At 41.3% G+C, this 20,473-nt stretch overlaps 1 protein-coding gene across 1 annotated transcript in view; it reads left to right on the plus strand.

The window, feature by feature from the left end:
* Positions 1-20,473, plus strand: part of LNX1 (ligand of numb-protein X 1) — an 86,696-nt gene that overhangs the window by 65,986 nt on the left and 237 nt on the right. Inside the window, exons 7-9 of the mRNA XM_077815635.1 lie at positions 5,663-5,840; positions 11,841-12,069; positions 19,600-19,758. Of these exons, the coding sequence (XP_077671761.1) occupies positions 5,663-5,840; positions 11,841-12,069; positions 19,600-19,758 (566 nt within the window). The remainder of the gene's footprint in view (positions 1-5,662; positions 5,841-11,840; positions 12,070-19,599; positions 19,759-20,473) is intronic.

The following is a 20,473-nucleotide window of genomic DNA, read 5'->3' on the forward strand; positions in this document are numbered from 1 at the left end:
GCTGCCATCCTGTCACAAGACAATCCTAGCTGATGCTTCATCTGCAAGTCGTTACTTCCCAATGAAATAATGCTTTCATGATTCTTAGGGAGATCTCTGAGTGGGATAGCAATTAACTCATGACACTATCACATGATTTCCAGTGACTGCCTGAGCGTCTGCTATATCTAATATATTTGTGTTACTGGTCTATGGGTATGGTACAGGGGAATTCAGTACATTAATTCTATTCCATACCCAACTTTGGGCCCCTTTCTTCTCTTCCTGTATAAAGAGGTGCAGGAAAGGAATTCTTGGTTAGTTATAAGTTGATTTGGGGAACTGCATTGACTTGTGAGATTTAGGGAGTTGTGTTGGCATTGCAGCACCCTACGTGGAGCTGGTGGGGCCTTATTTTGTTGCATAGGATATGGAGATAAGGGAATTCCTGATCCACTGCAAGAATCCCCCAACAGGTGGCTGGAGTGTGTGTCTGTGCCTCTCTGGGTCTCCTGGCCCATCAGTGACAGCACAGCTGGCTTAGTGGCTGTGCTGCTTCTGGCCAGTGGCAGCAGTCTGTGACCCCTCCAGTGGAGGGCACAGCGAAGATGGAGATTTTTCTCAGAAACAAATCTCCCTCTCTTGACAAATGTCTTTTTTGGCTGTGTAGAAAGGGGAACATGCTATCTGGAGCCCCTAATCCCTGACTCCTCCCTTCTGTGGCCTTTTCACCCCAAGAGAGATGAAGCTCTGGGGTGGTTAAATCAAGATTGGAGAGAGCAGGCTGCATAGCTGCCTTTCCCTTTCACACATCCCCTCCATGCCCCCGCAAAAGGAGATCCTGAGCCTTTAGGCCTTCAAGTCTCCTCTGATTTTTGACAGTGAGTGTAACTGACCAAGGAATAATGTACCAAGGGTCGTGGTGGATTCTCCATCACTGAGAATTTTTAAATCAAGATTGGATATTTTTCTAGTAGATCTGTTCTAGGAATTATTTTGGGGAAGGTCTATGGCGTGTGCAATACAGGAGGTCAGACTAGACGATCACAATGTTCCCCTCTGGTCCTGAAATCTGTGAATCTAGGGTGCACCAGCAGGGTCTACCTGGACCAATTATTGCGCAATATGTTAGTGTTCTTTAGAAATCACACCCTGGTAGTGCACATCACCCACCATGTAGACATACCCTCAGTCATACACATGCCCCTGGCACCATTTAGCTGAGGGTATACAAACAGCCTTATTCTTTCTGAAAGGATGCACAAGGAGGGAGGTGGTTCTGTTCCCCTTTTCCCCACAACACTGGTGCTGTGGTGCACTCCTGCTGGTTAGTTAGAATCTAGTCTTTGCTTTTCCAATGTGGCACCTATGATTCAATAGTCTGAAGAACTCCAGAGGAGCTCATACAGCCAGTGGGACTGATTATGTGCAGGCCCCACAGAGTTTTGCTGTGGTGCACTGTCTTTAACTCGCTGTAGTAGTGTTGTTTGCCTTTTGTCAGGAACATGTGAGTATTGGTCTGGATTTGTCTCAGTATTTACCAGATATTTCTCAGTACATACCCTGTATTTTTTTCATTATATTCTTTCATACTTCACTCTCTTTAAAATTAGGCTTTGCAGGCCATGTGGGCTTAAATATTTTTTAAAATCAGACCTTAATGCAGGGATTAAGCGTGCCAGCCCAGAATCTTGTAATGCAGTTTGTGCTCTTGCTTAGATCTAATGGACATCTTCTTGGCCATGCTTTCAAGTCAAAGCAATTTCCTTTGGATGTGTGGCTTGGTGAATCTTACACCTGGCTTTGTCAGTGGGGATTGTTAAATTAAATGTGGCTAATAGAGAAATTGCTAATTAATGTAACCTGGTGTTATTAATGTGAAGTTTATGGGGTGGATAATTCATCCTTGGGAGAGGTGGATTTTTGTTAACATCACTGATCCCTCTTTTAACTCTCTGAGAGAGCCAGTTTTGTCCTGGTTAACTATATAGCACGGATGTAAATGTGTGCTGGGTTTTGCCTTCAAGTTTCCAATGTATTCAGTGCCAAGAATAAACTGCAGACTCCAGTATTATTTGTTATTGTATAATGACTCAGGAATCCCTTTTGGCCAAGTCACTGCCCTCATGACATCCTGCCTCCATCTGGAAAGAGCAGAAAAGAAGCTTTCTTTTAAGCAGATGCCAATGGTAAACAGAAGGACAGGCAGCAGAGCAGTGATGAAGTAGCAACACAATCTGTATTGAATACATCCTCTTTGGTGCGTATTGGGAGTGTATTTTGCATACAGTGTAGTGTATGATTGGTCATGGACAGGGTTCTTAGTAAGAGATCCTCCCATGTCTGAGGAGCAAGGCAATGTAAAGCCCGAGTTGCTGCTGATGCTGTCTGATCTTGAATAGAAAAGATGTCAGAAACACTCCTGTACTACAGAGGGATCTGTTAAACAGGATTTGTAATATATAAATAGAGCCAGATTCTGCTCTTTTGAAGTCATTGGGAGTTTTGCCATTGACTTCAATGCAGTCGCAGGATGAGACACTAAAATAGCACTGGTTTTAATTGTAACTATTTCTTCTATTCCTATTGATTGTTTATAACAAGTTGTCCAGTCCTTAAAGACGGAGCCATTGCTCTTGCTGCTCACGCACATAACGTTCTGTAGCTGTGTGAGTGGGTTAGCCTGCAGGTAATATATATTTTCCAAGCAGCTACAGCTGTGTCCGTTGCCTGTGAGCCACGCGTCATGACTTTGAGGTTGTGATAATTTGCTGTAAATATTTATTTTACAGTAAACTTAAGAAAAGGGGACAAGCTGTGTGTTTTCCCCGTCATGGCCTCCAAGGTCATTTCACAATGATGGAGAAGGGTAGTTGTTTAGAAGAGAATGTATTGAAATGCATTCATTAATAAACATTGCCTTTTAACTGGGTAACTCATTAGCAGCAATACCTCCAAGAGAGCGCTCCCTGTGTCTGTTAAGAAGGCTTTAACTTCCCTTTGATCACCCTCTTCCCCTCGTTTGAGAATTCACAGTGCTTCTCTCTGAGCACTTTGAAGATTCCTTGCAGCCCCCTATTTTTTAAAGGGAAGCTGACTGTAAAGCAGCTCTTCCGTCATTTTCCATTGAGAAGTAACCTACGCCAATTTGTTTCTCAACATACCTCTAAAATGCAGACCGTGTCTGTGCTGGTTCCTCAGAAATATGGCAGAGACAGCCTCTGTTTCTCAGTCACTCTCTTGATATCTGAGACAGAGTGGACGCAGAATAGCTAACAAGCATGCCCTGAATCCAGAGCGTATCATTTTGAGACGTTGTTGCAAAATCAAAACCCTGCCCTTTTTTGGAAAATTAGCGTTCCTCTCCTCCCCTACCCCCAAAAAGGGATAATCTCAGTTAAATCAACCCATTCTCAAAGTGAAAGGGGCAATTTTTTGCATGTACATGGGTAAAGCAAAGCAAAATTGGGTTTATTTTTGAGCAAAGGTGGAGTTATAACAATTTTACACATTCATGTAAAATATTAATTTTGAAAAAATAAGACAATATTTTGCAGGAATGAAACTACCCGAAATAGAACAATGAACATTTTTTGTGAAAATCCTTGTGGGGAAAATGTGGATGATTTCACACAGCTGTGCTGTAGAGCCTTTGGAAGTGTTCAGTTGCTCTCGAACCACATTATCAAGTCATCTTACAGAGGTTCTGACTCTCTGTGTTCCATCTCAGGCCAGGGGTTACGTGATATGCAGCATCCATAACAGTGCTACCTTTGCAATTCCTATCCCTACGACATAAGAAGGAACCCATTTAGATGGAGTTTAGTGACTTTATTATCTGAAGTGTTATGGAATGTCAGCGTTTTGATATATTCTGCTTATTTTCTGAAGTGTCTAGAAGTCCTTTGCTAGATGGGCAGCTGATAAATGCAGCTTGTTTGTTTAATCGCAGAACTCTTGAGATGGAATTATAGTCTCATCATTCTAAATATGTCTTTAAAAATAAAATGCTATAAACATATACATACTCAAGCCCACTAATCATTCATCAGCAGATTTCCCAGTGCAATTGTTCCCTTTTCCTACTTTCCCACTTCTGTCTTTCCTTGAAGTTTACTCTAGCCATTGCCAGAAGAGCCAGACATTTGATTGTTCTTCTCTCTATGCCATTGACTCAGAACTTGAAATAGGATTTCGTGGTTGAATCTGAGATTTCAGGGATGGGATTATTACAGCCCTGAATGAGACTGATCCATCTTTTTGCATATCACAGATGTGATGTCACACTCATGAATGATGAGATCTTTTTTAACGTGTCATAAAGAATAGTTAGCCCTGCAGCACATGTATTATATTTCTGTATTGAAACTTGAAAATAGTGTGCCAGTTCTTCTTAGGGTGACCAGACAGCAGGTGTGAAAAATTGGGACGGGGTTGGGGTGATAGGAGCCTATATAAGAGAGGGAGAGAGCCAAAAATTGGGACTGTCCCTATAAAATCGGGACATCTGGTCACCCTAGTTCTGCTCTAGAGGCTGGAATATTCAGAAAGTAATTGCAGGAACATAGCAGATGAATTATTTAGGGAAATTAAAGTTATTCAGTAAAGTTTAAATCCAGATTTTTTGGAGAAAAATCCCCATCCATTTTATAAATTATTTAGTAGGGATTGGGGTGCTTTGGAAAAAAACACTCACACATTCAGGTCACAAGCTGAGGAGGGAACTGGATCTGAATATTAGAAAGGCTCTCCCTGTCAGTATTACGTTTTAGAACCTAAGTTACCTTTTGATTCTTCAGTATCTGATGGTGTGTGTTGATTTGTCTGACCCTTATTCACAAAGTATAAACAAACTGAGCACTCTTGACTAACAAAGGGGCTAGCTTTTCCTATTGGGAGAAAAAAGATGAATCTCCTCATAGTTTGGATATGGCCATCACACAGAAGCAACCTTTTAAAATCAGCAATAAATGAATCACCCCAGAGACCCTTGGCACTTATTCTATAAAAGTCCTTGTTATTCTCCCTAGTTGAATACACATCCTTCTAGCCAGTTTCTCCCGGAGATTTTCATAGAGCCAGAGATGGAAAAGAATTATTATGTCATATAGTCCATCTCCTATAGGTTTGTTCCTTATAGTCCATATATTGTTTCTTCTTTGTTAAATATGTATGACAAAGTTTTCAAATTTGGATGCCTAAAGTTAAGCATTTGAATCTAAATCTAGGCACCTAAATAAGTGGCCTGATTTTCAGAGGTGCTGAACACCCAAACTTTTTACTAGTGTATAATCTCTGGTTGCTTTCTAACTGAAAACTCAGGCCACTTTATTTGTGTCCAGGTGCCCTGATTCTGCTCTCATTAAGGTAAATGACAAAACCATCACTGACTTTAATGGGAGCAGTACTGAATCCAAAATATGGATTTAGTGATTGACTTACTCATCCCAGTTTGGAGTGCTTTGGTCATAGCTGTGACCCTGCAGAATCCCAAGCAGTAGGATAGGCATATTTACTGTCCACATAAGTGTTGTGAGGCTCAGGGGTTGTAAAATGCTTTGAGATCCTCTGAGTAGTCATCATACAACTGCATATTAATTCCAGTTTGATTACTGCAAGTGATGAAGCTATCAGAAAGCTGTATGTGTACACTGCATTTATCCTTGATATTTGGCCTCCACAGAACACCCTTCATGCTGTCACCTGTCATGAGAAGGTGGTGTCTGTCCGGAAGGATCACACAGAGTCACTGGGAATGACTGTGGCAGGTGGAGCATCTCACATGGAATGGGATTTGCCTATCTACGTGATAAGCGTTGAACCCGGAGGAGTCATCAGCAGAGATGGCAGAATGAAAACAGGTAAAGCTAATGGGGTTGGAGGCCTGCTTGAATAGAAAGCTCCCTTTTGACGAACTGAAAGGTTACAAAGGGGTGCCACAGGGGTGTTTCTGTAGACACTTTGATATCTCTCAGAGATGAGAGAGAAACTAGCCTGAAAGAGTTTTTAAAAGAAGGCAAACGCCTTAGCTGAGCATGTGCCTCTGAGACCTATGGCTGGAGGGACCCTCCACCTCTGGAGCCCTTGGTTCTCTAAGGTACCTCTGCAGTGCTGTCCCCCTACCCTCCTCTCAGAGCCTGTGGTCGCTCTCTATGTGGTTCTGCGTGTGCACTGAGGCAGTAAAAGTGGGCAGTGTGGGGTTGAGTGGTAATGTAATGTAAATCATCCCACCACCCTCAAAGACCTGCTGAAGTTAATAAAAAAAAAAACAGCCTGAGGGTGTATAGTATAGCCTCTTCTACTAAGCCTCCATGCCCCACAGTCTTTTCTGTGGTTAGGGAGAATCTCTCCCCAACCAGATGATGTGGTAGGACCTTAGCAAAGGGATCTTTGCAGAGATTTTCTTTTCACTATCAATTCCTATGGGTTTTACCATGAGGAGAGGGTGAATGGGCCTATATTATTTATTACATACCAAAAAAAATTAAAAGAACGTTAAGGCTTTAAAGTCAAGCATGCAAAGTTAGGACAAAATTCAGGTTGCTCGTGCACACTTTATTTGGCCCCCTTGTCTGCATATGTATTATAATACAGTCTTCAATTACATGGTCACATACTATTTTTTCCACAGGACCCTGCCTCTTTCAGCGCACAGGATGGGTGGAGCTCACTTAATGGGCAGCTTTTCAATATTTTGTTTTATCCTCATTTTTCAATGTGTGGCCCTAAGCCTTATTTACTGCACACTATTCAAACCCTTCTCTGAAGGCAGAATTATTCATTTCCTCAAGGGCTTTTCAGTGGTGCTCTTCACAGTAGTATTAATGTCAAAATTGTCCACTAATATTAACTGCCCAGCTAGAGATGCCTAGGACAGTATGTGATCCTGTAATTAAAGACTGCATCATAATACATACATGCAAGGGAGCCGAATGAGACCGCATGGGTAACCTTAATTCTAGCATTTCCCAACTTTTGAGTGTTTGACTTTGCAACCCTAACTTTATTTTAATAGAGTTTTTGTATGTAATTTCTTAGATCTTTTTTTTAAAAGCAAACTGGAAAAAAACAGAATTTCCATAATGTAGACCCATATTTACTCCACATGATTCATCAGCAGGGTTAGAACCTTTAGATCCACAGAGAGCTTGGCTCTTGAGCTAACAGAGTAATTAATAGCAGGTATAGGTTTTCATCCTCTATGTGGGCCAATCACTAAAGGGAGATGAGACACACATTTTGCCAGTGGGTCTGACAGCAGAGAGATGTTGGGACTATGGGTTCTATTCCAGGTTCTGAGGGGAATGTGCGGTAGTGGTTACAGACTCTTTCCCTCACACCCCACCAGCCTGTCCCTGTCCCAGTCTCAGACTGCATCCCGCTTCAGCTCCTCATTCTAGTACTCTCCCCCACCTCCAAACAGCTCCAAATCCCATTCCTCTTCATTTCAATCTGGCTGCTTCCTCTTTTTATTCTTTGCTGCCTGTGTGCCAGCAGGAGGAGCATTGAGAGCACAGTAGAGAGTCTCCCTGCTCTGTTCCTGGCAACAAAGTCATGCTCAGCTCCTGAAGCCCTGGGCTAGAGGATGCACCATACAACAGAATTGTAGGTATTCTTGTTCCATTGCATGGAGCCTACTAGAGCTTCTCCACAAAACGGATGTAATAATTTTATACATATTTTATGCATTAAAACAACATATGTTCCCCTAGCTTCATTCTGAGACATGGCTGAATCATCTTGGCTTAAATTTTGCAAAAATATTCAGTCTGAGGCAGACATTTAGCATGGAAAATTTCAGCCCAAACGCTTGAAGTTTACAGCTGTTTATAACTTTGCCAAACACAATCTTATAATGGAAAATGTTGGGAAACCTTAACTATAGGCATCAGTATTTGTGTCACCTACAGTTAAATGCTGATCAGGTGCTTAACGCTGACCAGGGCCTGTCATAAATATAAGGGGAAGGGTAAACCCCTTTGAAATTCCTCCTGGCCAGGGGAAAGCTCCTCTCACCTGTAAAGGGTTAAGAAGCTAAAGGTAACCTCGCTGGCACCTGACCAAAATGACCAATGAGGGGACAAGATACTTTCAAAAGCTGGGAGGAGGGAGAGAAACAAAGGGTCTGTGTCTGTCTGTATGCTGTGCTTGGCCAGGGATAGACCAGGAATGGAGTCTTAGAACTTTTAGTAAGTAATCTAGCTAGGTATGTGTTAGATTATGATTTCTTTAAATGGCTGAGAAAAGAATTGTGCTGAATAGAATAACTATTTCTGTCTGTGTATCTTTTTTGTAACTTAAGGTTTTGCCTAGAGGGGTTCTCTATGTTTTTGAATCTAATTACCCTGTAAGATATCTACCATCCTGATTTTACAGGGGGGATTTCTTCATTTCTATTTATTTCTATTTTCTATTAAAAGTCTTCTTGTAAAAAACTGAATGTTTTTTCATTGTTCTCAGATCCAAGGGTTTGGGTCTGTGGTCACCTATGCAAATTGGTGAGGCTTTTTATCCAACATTTCCCAGGAAAGGGGGGGGTGCAAGTGTTGGGAGGATTGTTCATTGTTCTTAAGATCCAAGGGTCTGGGTCTGTAGTCACCTAGGCAAATTGGTGAGGCTTTTTACCAAACCTTGTCCAGGAAGTGGGGTGCAGGGTTTTGGGAAGTATTTTGGGGGGAAAGACGCGTCCAAACAGCTCTTCCCCAGTAACCAGTATTAGTTTGGTGGTGGTAGCGGCCATTCCAAGGACCACGGGTGGAATACTTTGTACCTTGGGGAAGTTTTGACCTAAGCTGGTAAAGATAAGCTTAGGAGGTTTTTCATGCAGGTCCCCACATCTGTACCCTAGAGTTCAGAGTGGGGGAGGAACCTTGACAGGGCCTGTACATATAATCCATGCCACAAGGAGTGTATGGTCTAAGGGTATGTCTGCGCTACACCTACGTTGATGGAAGGGGTTTTCCGATGTAGCTAATCCACCTCTCCGGGAGGCGGTAGCTAGGTCGATGGAAGAATTCTTCTGTCAACCTTCCTGCATCTAGAGTGGGGGTTAAGTCGACGTAAGTATGTCGCTCAGGGACAGGGGTGAAAGTAACATAAAAGACTTACCGGTACGGGGGCCTGGCTCCGGGCCCCCAGAAGGGGTGGAGCCTTGGGTGGAAGGGGCGGGGCCTTGGGTGGAAGGGGCGGGGCTGTGGTAGTGGTGGCGGCTGGGAGCCCCAGGACCTTTTAAATCGCTGGGCCCTGGGGCAGCTGCCCCTTTTGCCCTTCTCTCCCGCCCCTTCATCAGCAGCTCTGCCAGTAGGGTGCCTATTGGCAAAGCGGCCAATGGGGGTGGGGAAGCGACATTAAAGTAGTGGCGGCCACTTCTTACCGGTACGCCATAGTACTGGCTCACTTTCACCTCTGCTCAGGCCATGAAATAGTGTAGCTAAGTCAACCTATGTTTTAGGAGCAGACCTGGCCTAAGAGGCAGGCACAGATAAGACAAAATGCACTGGAGGCACCACAGGAAGCTTTTAGCTTCCAGCTTGTTCCAAGATGAAAGGGAGCACTTGGTATTGTGAATTACTGTTTCTTCAAGAGTGGTGTCACACTAATAGATTCCCCCTCTTTTTTTGTGTGTTCACTCTGGTAATTCTTATTTCTAAAACTGCTGTATTTCATTTGTTGCATTGTGTGAGGCAGCCAGAGGCATTAGGCACATTTAAATAAACATTAATAATATATTGATACAAAGTTTACAGAAAACCTGCTAAATTTGCTGTTCTCAGTTTAGGACAAGTAATAGCATCGGGGGAAGAATAAAATAAACAACAACCCTTTCTCCTCCAGATTTTAAATTCAGTTTGAAAACAAACACCTGAACGTAAAACAGTGGCACATACAAAAGTATTTGAAGTGCACTTTACAGACCTTAATTATCACAGTGCCATGTGCAGTTGTCTGTGTGTTATCCCTACAGTAGAGCTAGAGAAACTGAGGCAGAAAGATGGTGGCTAATCATGGGGTGGGGAGGGAATAAACATCCCAGATGGGATTCAAATTTTAGAATTCAAGTCCCATGCTCTTCAGCCCCATTTTGTCTCATTTTTACTGCTGCATCAGCATAGAGAGGCCTTAAAGCTGCCCTACGTGGTTAGCTGATGATTGCCTCCATGTAAGGGACTTCTCATCTGATGCATAAGCACATCTCTGTGGCACTCCCATCCAGCCCCTCACCTGCTGTAGGTGGTGTGCCAGGGGTGGGGAGGACATCATCAGAGCTCCCTGTTCGCTGGAGAACCTCACCCAGCATAGCAATCTCAATGGATCATCTATATACCCATCCTGCTTAGAGTAGCCCTGTTGTGATAATTGAGCCTTCAAATTTACCGTAATTTACCCTCAATGGTAAAAAGTGAGTGTAAGTTCATAAGATATCACAACAACCTGTAACAACAAATGTTGATAGGAAAAGGTGCAAAAGCAAGTTTGAAAGTCTGAATTTGTCCAGACAAAAAGGCTTGGTAAACAGGAGAAGTATAAACCCAGAAATCAGTGAACCAATAATTGGTGTGTCAGAAATTAGGCCTAACTGGGAGATAAAATAACAATGAGATGGGCTATTCTGCCCATCACTGCCTTTTGGAATCCTTAGAGAAATTTTCGGGGGGAGGAATTACCTACTGGAGTGAGCTGCACCATCATGACTGCAACCCCCACCATCTCCTGGGATGCCAAACTGCCTTCATCCTAATCATGACCAGACAGGGCCAAAGGAAGAGAGAACCCCATGACATTTACACCTCTATCAGCTGAAATCCAACCTCCACCTAAAATATGAAACTTCCTTCTCTCCCCCACGGCCCTCTGTGTCCTTTTCTTTCCTTATCTTATTTTTCTTCTCTTTCCTTTCTCTCTCTCTCTCTTTCTCTCCTTTTTCCTTGTGTCTGATAAGAGTCAGGCTTAGCCGGCCATGACTGTATATTTTGCAACAGTACTATAAGCCTGTGACCAGAAAGAGGCAGCAAAAGCAATGTTCTACATAACCTGATGCTGACATGAGTTTGCCAGGTCTTGGAGTGGCTGATAAGACCATGTGCCATGCCTGTGTTTTTCCGCAGTGAGGTTGCAAGTGAAATTAATATCAGAGACAGAAGCTGCATTTTCTATCTTCGCTGTTCTTTTCTCGTCCCTCTTGTGTGTGTTTGTCTTTTAGGAAATGGGATCAGACTTTAACAACAAGGACAGCTCCAGCCCATCTCCGCTAAATTCTTCTGTTCCCCATCTTTTATCCCATCTAAAAGAATGTCAAACAAGGGGGTTTTCCATCTGAAAACTCTTGCCATCTAAAGGGAAAGGGATATTGTTAAAATGAAAACCTTACTTAATACTTCACATTAACTGTTTTTCTTTCTTTTCTGTCTCTTTAAGAAAAAGCTAAAGGGATTTGTAATGGTGTTTGCCATGGTTCAAAGCAGGCTGAGGTCGGTGTATGCCAAACCTTGTTTAATGCTGGGCAGTGAGCAGGTTGTGTTATTCAACAGCCCTTAGACTGCTCTCTGTTACCTCAGGGACCCTTGGCTGCCCTCTGATCCAGGGTGGAGGAGTAGTGTGACCAAAAATACTACCTTTGCCCATCTTGGCTGCGCTGATGCATGTTTGAATTCAGCCCCTCATCTCACTCTCAGAGTCTATTTTATGCCTTTATCTTATTTGAAATATTTATTTCGTATGAAAATATTAACAACCACTTTTGACAGGCAACAAGTTCCCAGCCCTGGCCTATTCCTGAAATGCATTTTGTTTAAAAGGAAAAATTAATTAAAGCCTTAAAACCATTTTCTCCTTTTATAATGGTTCTGCTTATTGTCCTTCAGGTGACATTTTGCTGAATGTGAATGGAATTGACCTGACTGGTGTCAGCCGTAGCGAGGCAGTAGCCCTGTTGAAAAACACCACCTCCTCTGTAGTACTCAAAGCCTTGGAAATGAAAGAATGTGAAGCCCTGGAGGACATGAGCCATGTATCACTCCCTGACACCAATCAGAACACATCAGATAACAGTGAATGGTCACCTTCCTGGGTTATGTGGCTTGAGCTCCCGCGGTAAGTCCAAAAATTACATCCTTGTGTTGAAGGGGAGTGGGAGGAAAGATTTATGTGTCTTGGATGGCTCTTGCTTTTTGGCCTGATTCATTACACTGACATCTTAATTAAATCCAGGCTCTGTCAAAAACCTTTATTTTAAATACCTCCCCTTTGTAATTGTGTATACATATATGGAAAATAGACACACAGGACTGCTTTTAAGGGAGGAAAGAAAGATCCTGAACAGTCCTATACCTGAAAATGTGTTAGAGAAGGAAGGGAAAATTCTGAATGGATTCAGCTCATAGAACTTAGATCTGGGCCCTCTGGACCACCCTGCAAAGTCCAAAACTACCCCTGCAGCGCTCAAGCTTCACAAATCCTGTGTTTGTTAAATACAGCTGAACTGTTTGACTTTGCCCAGATGTTAAAAAGTGCACGCAGTTGGTGCATTTCTCAGAATCGCCTTCCCTGACTCCACCACCTGCCTGAGAAAAGTTCATTTGTAAGATACAGGAAGCAGCTGTTTTGTAGTTTTAGTAAAAATAAAAGCCACATAGTGTGTAGTTTAATTGTCTTACATACACAGGGCATTTTAACATCTTTAGAACACATAAATCTGCATCTTGCAATGTTGTTTGAACCTGAGCTTTTAATGAAGATTTGCCCTGTATCCGGGATTACATTGAGCTAATGCTGAAATTTCAATTCTTAAATGGAACAAAACTCTCATTGATTTCTAGGACTGCAGAATTTGACCCAACAGTTTATATATGCTTTACCTATTAACCTGAACTCAATGGCTGTTCAGAATATCCCTTTTTCTTTTAAAAGGGCAATGTCAGGTGGCTCCGCTGCATGGAGGACCAGGGTGAAACCAGTTGGGTTATTTAGGTTTTATGTATACAGCTTCATGGTTTTACTTTTTGGGGGTATTTATACTCTAGCTAGATTCTATTCCTTACTATTCCACATTAGGCCATTTTACAGGCCCTTTCTCAGCTTGCGGCAAGGCCTGTGGTGAGGTGGTTCTGAATTTAGTCTGAGTGCAAAGATGGAATACCCCACTTGTATGTGGGTGAAGGGCACGAAGTGTGAAAAGCAAATTTGTGCCATCTTTAGGGTTAGGTACATCTCTTCATTCGGGGGGGGGGGGGGGTAGATAGCCTAGACCAATAGATTTTTCCCTTCTTTACTTTTACGTAGAAACTAGAATATTTATCAGCAACTGAGGGTGGATTTTAATTTACCCTTCGCTATGGTTCTGGTGAACCAGTCAGATGCCAGTATCACCCCTAGAACACACCCTCTGCCTCCTGTATTGCTGCATAGCTAACCATAGGGATTGAGAGCTCCCCTCTCTACAATTTACAGTTCTCCCTCGTAAGCCAACAGAAATCTAAACTTTACTCTTAGTGGTTCAATATAAATACAATGCATTGCCTATTGCTGAGGAAAATGCAGCTTAAGACCACCTTTAGGAAGCTTTCCCTCAGTCAGCTCACTGCACCTGCTGTAAACACTGAAGGAGGACTGTGGTTACTCTGTCTCAGGTCCTGCAGTCAGGATAAAGTTACTGTCAGAGATGCAGAGTACCAATAAGCAATAGCACACTGTTAAGATCAAGCGGTCAGATATCTTTGGCTTTCTGTGCTGGATTTTACCCTTTTGAACAGCATCTGAGTTTATTTGCCTCCCTGCTCCAGAAATTGCACATGTACAACGCCCAACCTTTTAACTGAAGGAAAATTACCCACCATGTCAGCAGGTCTGAAAACAGGAAATTCATTGTAATCATATCCCCAGCTGCAATGCAACTCACAGAAAAGGGCCACAGTGTGGCTGAAGACTAGAGGAATTAGTATGCTGAACTGGTGCGCTGGTTGTCTTAAACTTAAATTAATTAGGGGGAATAAAGATGATTAGAATTGACAGTAACAGAAGTGTATTTCACCCTTATTAGTACTAGCTTGTTTGGCAGGACTCAAGCATCAGCTTTGGACTTATTCACTTAACAATACACGTTATCAGATACTTCAATCTTATCTAGCACAAATAATGGTTACCCTTCTGTTCTCATTGACTCTCTGGCATCCACACTACACATCTGGAAGTCCTTCAAGTTCTGTCACCAGGACATGTATCATTAATACACGTTAACTCATTTCCCCCCAGTCTGAGAATTTAACCTTTCACTAGGCTTCCAGGATGTTGTTGGCAAGAGCCACTCCCCACTAGATTTCAAGGGTATTTTCAACAGCCTTGCTACATAGCCCATGCTTGTCTTGGGAAAAGATGATTCAATTCAAATATGATTCTGCTTAGTCAGTGTTAATCTAGATTGCTCAATATTCAAGTGTGGTGCAATGGGAGGAAGTTTTGGCATACCACTGTATGGAACATTTAGATACTATAATTAAAGTTCAACAGCAGGAGACAATGCCCCTAAGAAAGAGCAATGCAAGGAACAAGCAGGCCTGGGCCTGCAGGATGGGAAGCCAGAGAAGGAAGAGCAGGCAGAATAAGAAAGAGGGGAAGGGGACACAGAAAGGAGAGAAAATGGTATGGGGGAAAATATAGAACATGACATGAAGACATGGCGCAAGGGAGAGAGAGAAGGAAGGGACATGCCTCAGCAACAACCTGGAATACCTGTTTTGTTTTCCCTTAGTTTCTGTGACTGTAGCTGTATGATTTAAGATTAGTGTTTCTCTGGGCATACTTCTGTGCTGATACCAATACTGTAAATGAGCAATACATTCCCCTAATATAGCTCACCTCTCTTCCGGGGTCACATGCACATTACAAAGGTTGGTGCAGATGAGGAAATAAACACCAAGGTTTAGGCAGTTTGCTCAAGCGCTCACAGCAAGTCAGCACTAAAAGCCACATCTGACTTGTCAGGCCCTGGCGCTAAGCACCAGGAATCACCGCCTTTCTACATTCTTTAAATGAGCTCACAAGAAATGGGGAGAAATTTAATTTCCAATGATATTTATTTTAAAACTGGTCTTTGGTGAGTCATTTTTAGATGATTTGTTAGTGTATAAATAACTACTGCCTCTGTTCCCTCTGTAGTATGACACACTATGTGGTGGTCATGAAACAGTGGGCTTCTAGCAGTTACCTGAGCTAGATAGTAGGGGCCACATGAGTGACGGGTATGTTTGCTGGTAGTCAGATCTATTGAAGTAAAGACTAATCATCATCCTTATCCGGTATAGTTATTTCTTAACATTTGTTTTTTTCTACGCAGTTGGCTGTTGAGGAATACAGGTCATTTGTTGTTTAAGGAAATTTATACTCTTGAAGGTGATAAAGAAAATACTGCACAGCAGCTAGAGCAAAGTTACACTTTCCCAGTGCTACAGTAATTTTTCTACCCTTGCTAATTTTGCCCTCGTTCCTTCTCTTCATCCTCACTTTCCCCTCCCCCCCCAAATACTTTCAAAAATACATTATAGATCAAACACAGACGTACTGTGAATAGTAGTCTTTGCTTCACTTCACAGCGGAGTAGAGAGGAGTTATCCAAGGTGTCACAAAGAATCAGTGGCAGAACTGGCTCTGAAATGTGAAATTGGACAAGCACTCCCCCATTTTAATAGTCTTGCTTTAAGCAGAACTTTCTAACAGACCTCTAATCCCCATTCAGTACACAAGCAAATGCCAGTTTTACAGACCCATTATATTGAAAGTTTGGACTAAATTGTTCTGTAACTTTGATCCATTATAACAAGGGGAAAACATGAAATTTGATACCTGATAGGGAAATCAAGTTTTGTCTGCCGACCCAGGCTGTCATTCTGAAGTATTAAGTGTGAAACAGTTTAAAAAAGATCTTTCAATATGCATTATTTCAGAAACAAAGATGAAGCAGCCAGGAGCAGAGTATTAAAGGGCTTACTATTTTAATCTGATTTAAGTAAAGAGAAGGCAGTTAAAGTGTGTTTTAATCTCTTAATGCATCTATGACAGCTTCATACGAAGTGCTGGACTAGTTTGCTGAGTACATAACATTATGATGGGCAACTGTATTTGTAATGGTGTTATAAAACAAGGGTCTGACAGCATTGTTATCCTCAGGGAAGTACAAAAGCTACCTTCTGGCACTCAGTATGTTTGTATGCAGAGAAAACCCTCCTAAGCATTAAAAAAAAATACCAATCACTATCTTCTGTAGAGTGGTAATCTATAAATTAGTATGGTCCAAAGTGGACATTATTCCCTATACCACAGCAGCTCCAAAGGAACCATTGTGATCTAACTAGGTGAATAATCCACAGATAGAGTTTTTCCTTGTATACCGAGAACCCTCAAGCTGCTCCACAGCAATTAGTACAGATGATGCATTTTCTCTTTGTGGTGCTATTTAACTCAATTTTTACTACTACAAAACTCACAACTACCCCCTTCTTATTCTCAAACTCTCCACTTGTAACCCCCTCTCCCCCCGCCATGCAGAGCAGGCAGCTTTTCATTCCTTACGTGCTGAAATATCCAGACAACTCCATTGGAGCCTTACTTATTTCCTTGTTTCTGTGCAGCTTTCAGGCCCGTAGCAGTCATTTCAATGTATTAGCATAGAGATGGTGTGCACTGCTGTAAGTTATGTCATGTCTTTAGGAAAGCAATGAAAAAATGTAAGTTTGTGTGAATACAAATTCACCTACTGGTGTGTTTAGGTGCTTAACTTTTGGCACCCAAATTTGAATATTTTTAGTCTGAACTCCCTGTATTTCTGGTTAGCCAACCAAGAAACTGAAGTGGAAATTAAGAAGTAAAAATACAAATGTCTATTTTTCTTTGTAGCACTGGGCAATTTCTATTGCCCCAGTACCAAGCTATTGCAACAGTAAGTGCAGTTTTCTTCAATCTGGCCTGCAGATGTCAGATTTTCTACCCTTCGCAGCTATCAAAGACCAGATGTGTCCCTTCAGCCATCAATACCCAAAGCTAGGCATTTAACAGCAACAGTTTCAGGGCCAGTGCACAACCAGAACAGTTGAGGGCAAGAGCCAGAAGTAAAACCTGTTCCTTTGAGGGTACCCACCATTTCTGAGATAGACACCACTGCTACCTGGCTAGTCCTGAGAGGCTGCCGAGTAGCACTAGTTTCCTAGTAGAGCTCAAGTTCCTGTCCATTCTGGCAGTGTCATCTTCAAGGTTCATGATTATTACAGGACTCCAAGAGTTGGCACAACACGAGTACTGGATTCTCTCAGATGTTCTCTGGCCCATGAAAAACACAATGTATGCTGCTTGCAGTACTGCTCACGATATTCTGTTTACTTTCAGGCAGGGACAGGCCCTGGCTCACAAAGCTCACTGTTTATGTCAATGCTTTGGCAAGATTTTTAAGAATATTTTAGATGATGGGGTTGTTTCTGTGCCTTTTCGAACAGGGATGTTTCTGTTTCTTGCAAATCTAAATTCTGTATAGAGTGCTGCTGTTCGGCGTGAACATTAGAAGATTGAATGCTTACAACACAAGGCAGCTCAGCTAATGGCAAAGTTATTCACAGCCATCGAGGAAAGGTTACCGAGTAAAGATAGCTTTCCAGAGCCAGCCTCTTCTTTCTCAAGTCTATGTTGTTAAGAGTAATGAACAACAGAAACCCAAATCACTTTGCCATCTGGAACTTGAATTTGTTAATAGAACTCCAACAATTAACCATGAATTAGACACACCTTTACACAAACACAGTTGGTTCAAATTAAATGCACAGTAGATCAATCATATCCACTGCATGTCATAGCTCTGTTACCTAAATTCAACAGTTAGACTATAGGGTATACCTTATACTTGTAATCTAATGGTGGTAATTTAACGGAAAGTCCTACAGAATGTACTCATACACCTTATTTCCTTGTAATTATACTTGGCTAGCAGGTTAAGAACACATAGAACGAACTCCCTTTTTTTAAAAAATGGACATAAGTATTTACTTTAAAATTGCTCATATTCAAGTGGTCAAGAAACTTCCTCCTTAAGACAATAAGTAATGCCCAAATACAGCAAGGTTGTTACCCGTTCTGCATATCAGGCTCAATTAATAATGATGACAACTAAATCCTGGCAATACTTGGTCATGACCTTGTTACCAAATCCTGTGAGTTTAGGGTGGGTTTTTTCTCTCCATTTTCTTTAAAGTGATTCTGCATGCTCAAAAGCCCACAGCTGGGAAAGTAATAGAGCCTGCCTTCTGGGGAATGACCAAGAGTCACCTGCTTTTTCCATTAGCAGCCAGTGAACTGTTGTGCAAACACTATACCGAACATCCTGGCAGCAGGTGAATATTTGTAGATCCCAGGGGACTAATCTAGTAATACTGTAAAATCTTGCTGTGAAACTTAGCAAACATATTATTTTACATGAAAAATATGACAAACTTTAAATATATATATATATATACACACTTTATCTTTAAAGGTACAATTTTGCCTTTTTCAGCAGAAGGATCAGCTCTCAATGAGAATTTTAAAATGTCTTTTAATGCAGAGTAAAGTCAGCTGTAATGGACTGGCTTGGAATATGTGCAGAAAGTTAACTAGTCTGTTATAACACCAAATGGATTTCAGCTTCCTCTACCAGCCTTAGGCTAGATGGTAAAGACTTATTAGTATCCCAGGCAAAATTTTGCATTACTATATCTCTAATGAAGATGGCAACAGTCTTTTCTGATTTTCAGCAAAAATCTGAATGGTACACTGAAATATTTAGAAGGTTAGTTTCATAATAAACACTAAAATTACTAACAAACAGGCATTTAAACTAATGCAAGATTGAGATTGATTACCACATACCACAAAATACAAGCTTAATTAACCTATCACTTTTCCCCCCAAGCCAGCATCAATTATGTATAGTTGGGCAATACATTATGTTATCAGGTAATATAACCAATGGATTATATCAGAGCCAAATCAAAAGACAGAGAGAGGGTTTTTTAATCATTCATTCTTAACGTCAAAAAAACCCACTGAATTAATCTTGTACCTGTAACAAGCCACCTTCTCAACAACAGCATAATTACTCTATAACACTTCACCACTACGGTTCTGAAAGTATAATACTCTTCTCTGCACAATTCCCACTCATTGCTCACTAACAGCAAAGCTATAAATCCCTTCCCTGATGTGATTTTTTCCTTGTGTGATATCTTTGATTTTTGTGGTTCAGGTTTTTTTTTTTTAAATGGACATTTGAATTACTCAGCTCTGTGGTACACCAGAATTCATATCCATCCTTATCCTGAGAGTTTTGGGGGTATTATTTTTAAAGCATGTCCTAAAAGCATGACACTTATTACTGATGGAATAGCTGATCAGATGCAGGTAACAAGGTACTTGACATCTGCAGACAGAATCAGTGTTGTTTTTAAATTATGATTTAAATGAAGTCCAATCTCAGTTGAAATATCTTCTTCAATGGAACTTTGGCGTTTAGCAGTCCCCAAACATGCTACCAGTACCTAGAAAGGCAGATGCATCAAATAAACAAACTTAACTTAATCCTGAGACATTAATTAGACTGATTTGTTTCAGGTATTTGCACAGCTGCAAAGAAATTGTATTACGAAGAAATACAGCAGGAAGTCTTGGCTTTAGCATCGTAGGTGGTTATGAAGAACACAGTGGAAACAAACCATTCTTTATCAAATCCATCGTTGGAGGCACACCAGCATACAATGATGGAAGAATTAGGTAAACTAACATTTAAATAGTACTCTTCATCTAAGGAACTCAAAAGGGCTTTATAATATTCATAGAATTAAGTCTTAAAATAAGGAGACTGTGGTCCAGAGAGACCAAGTGTCTTGCTGAAGGTCACAAAGAGGGCTCAATTTCATACCAGTCCAATGAAAACTTCCATTGAAACCAGCTGAGTATAAAATTGGGCCCTTTTTGACAGAGCTAGGAATAGAATCTGAAATAGAATCCTGTGCTTTAACAACTTGCTTTCCTGGCAAAATATTATCATGTGTATAACTATTAACATCTACATATAATAAAAGATATCTGTGAAATAGTGTATGTTATTTACAAAGTAACAGTTATCTTAATTATGCATATACTTCTATACTGACAACTAAAATGTAATTTAAATCCAATACTAGGTGTGTGAGATAAAATATAGATGACCTGTAAATTCTTACACAGCATTTTACTGTCCAATAACCAGTTAATTTTACCTGGCACACACAGATCTGAAAAAAGAGCTCTGATTTCATATTTTCCTCCATATATATCTGATTTGTAAAGGAATGCCAGGAAAGAACAAATACATGGTAGAGTAAGAACACAAGGATTCTTTCAACGGCTTACCTTCAGAAGCCTCAACTTTTTCACCCCCCCCTCTTTTGGTCCCTCTTAGTAGTTGCCATCCTTCTGGCAAAGTGGTGACACAATGTTATAGAGT

Source organism: Eretmochelys imbricata, chromosome 4 (assembly GCF_965152235.1).
Source record: "Eretmochelys imbricata isolate rEreImb1 chromosome 4, rEreImb1.hap1, whole genome shotgun sequence".
Taxonomy (NCBI): Eukaryota; Metazoa; Chordata; order Testudines; family Cheloniidae; genus Eretmochelys; species Eretmochelys imbricata.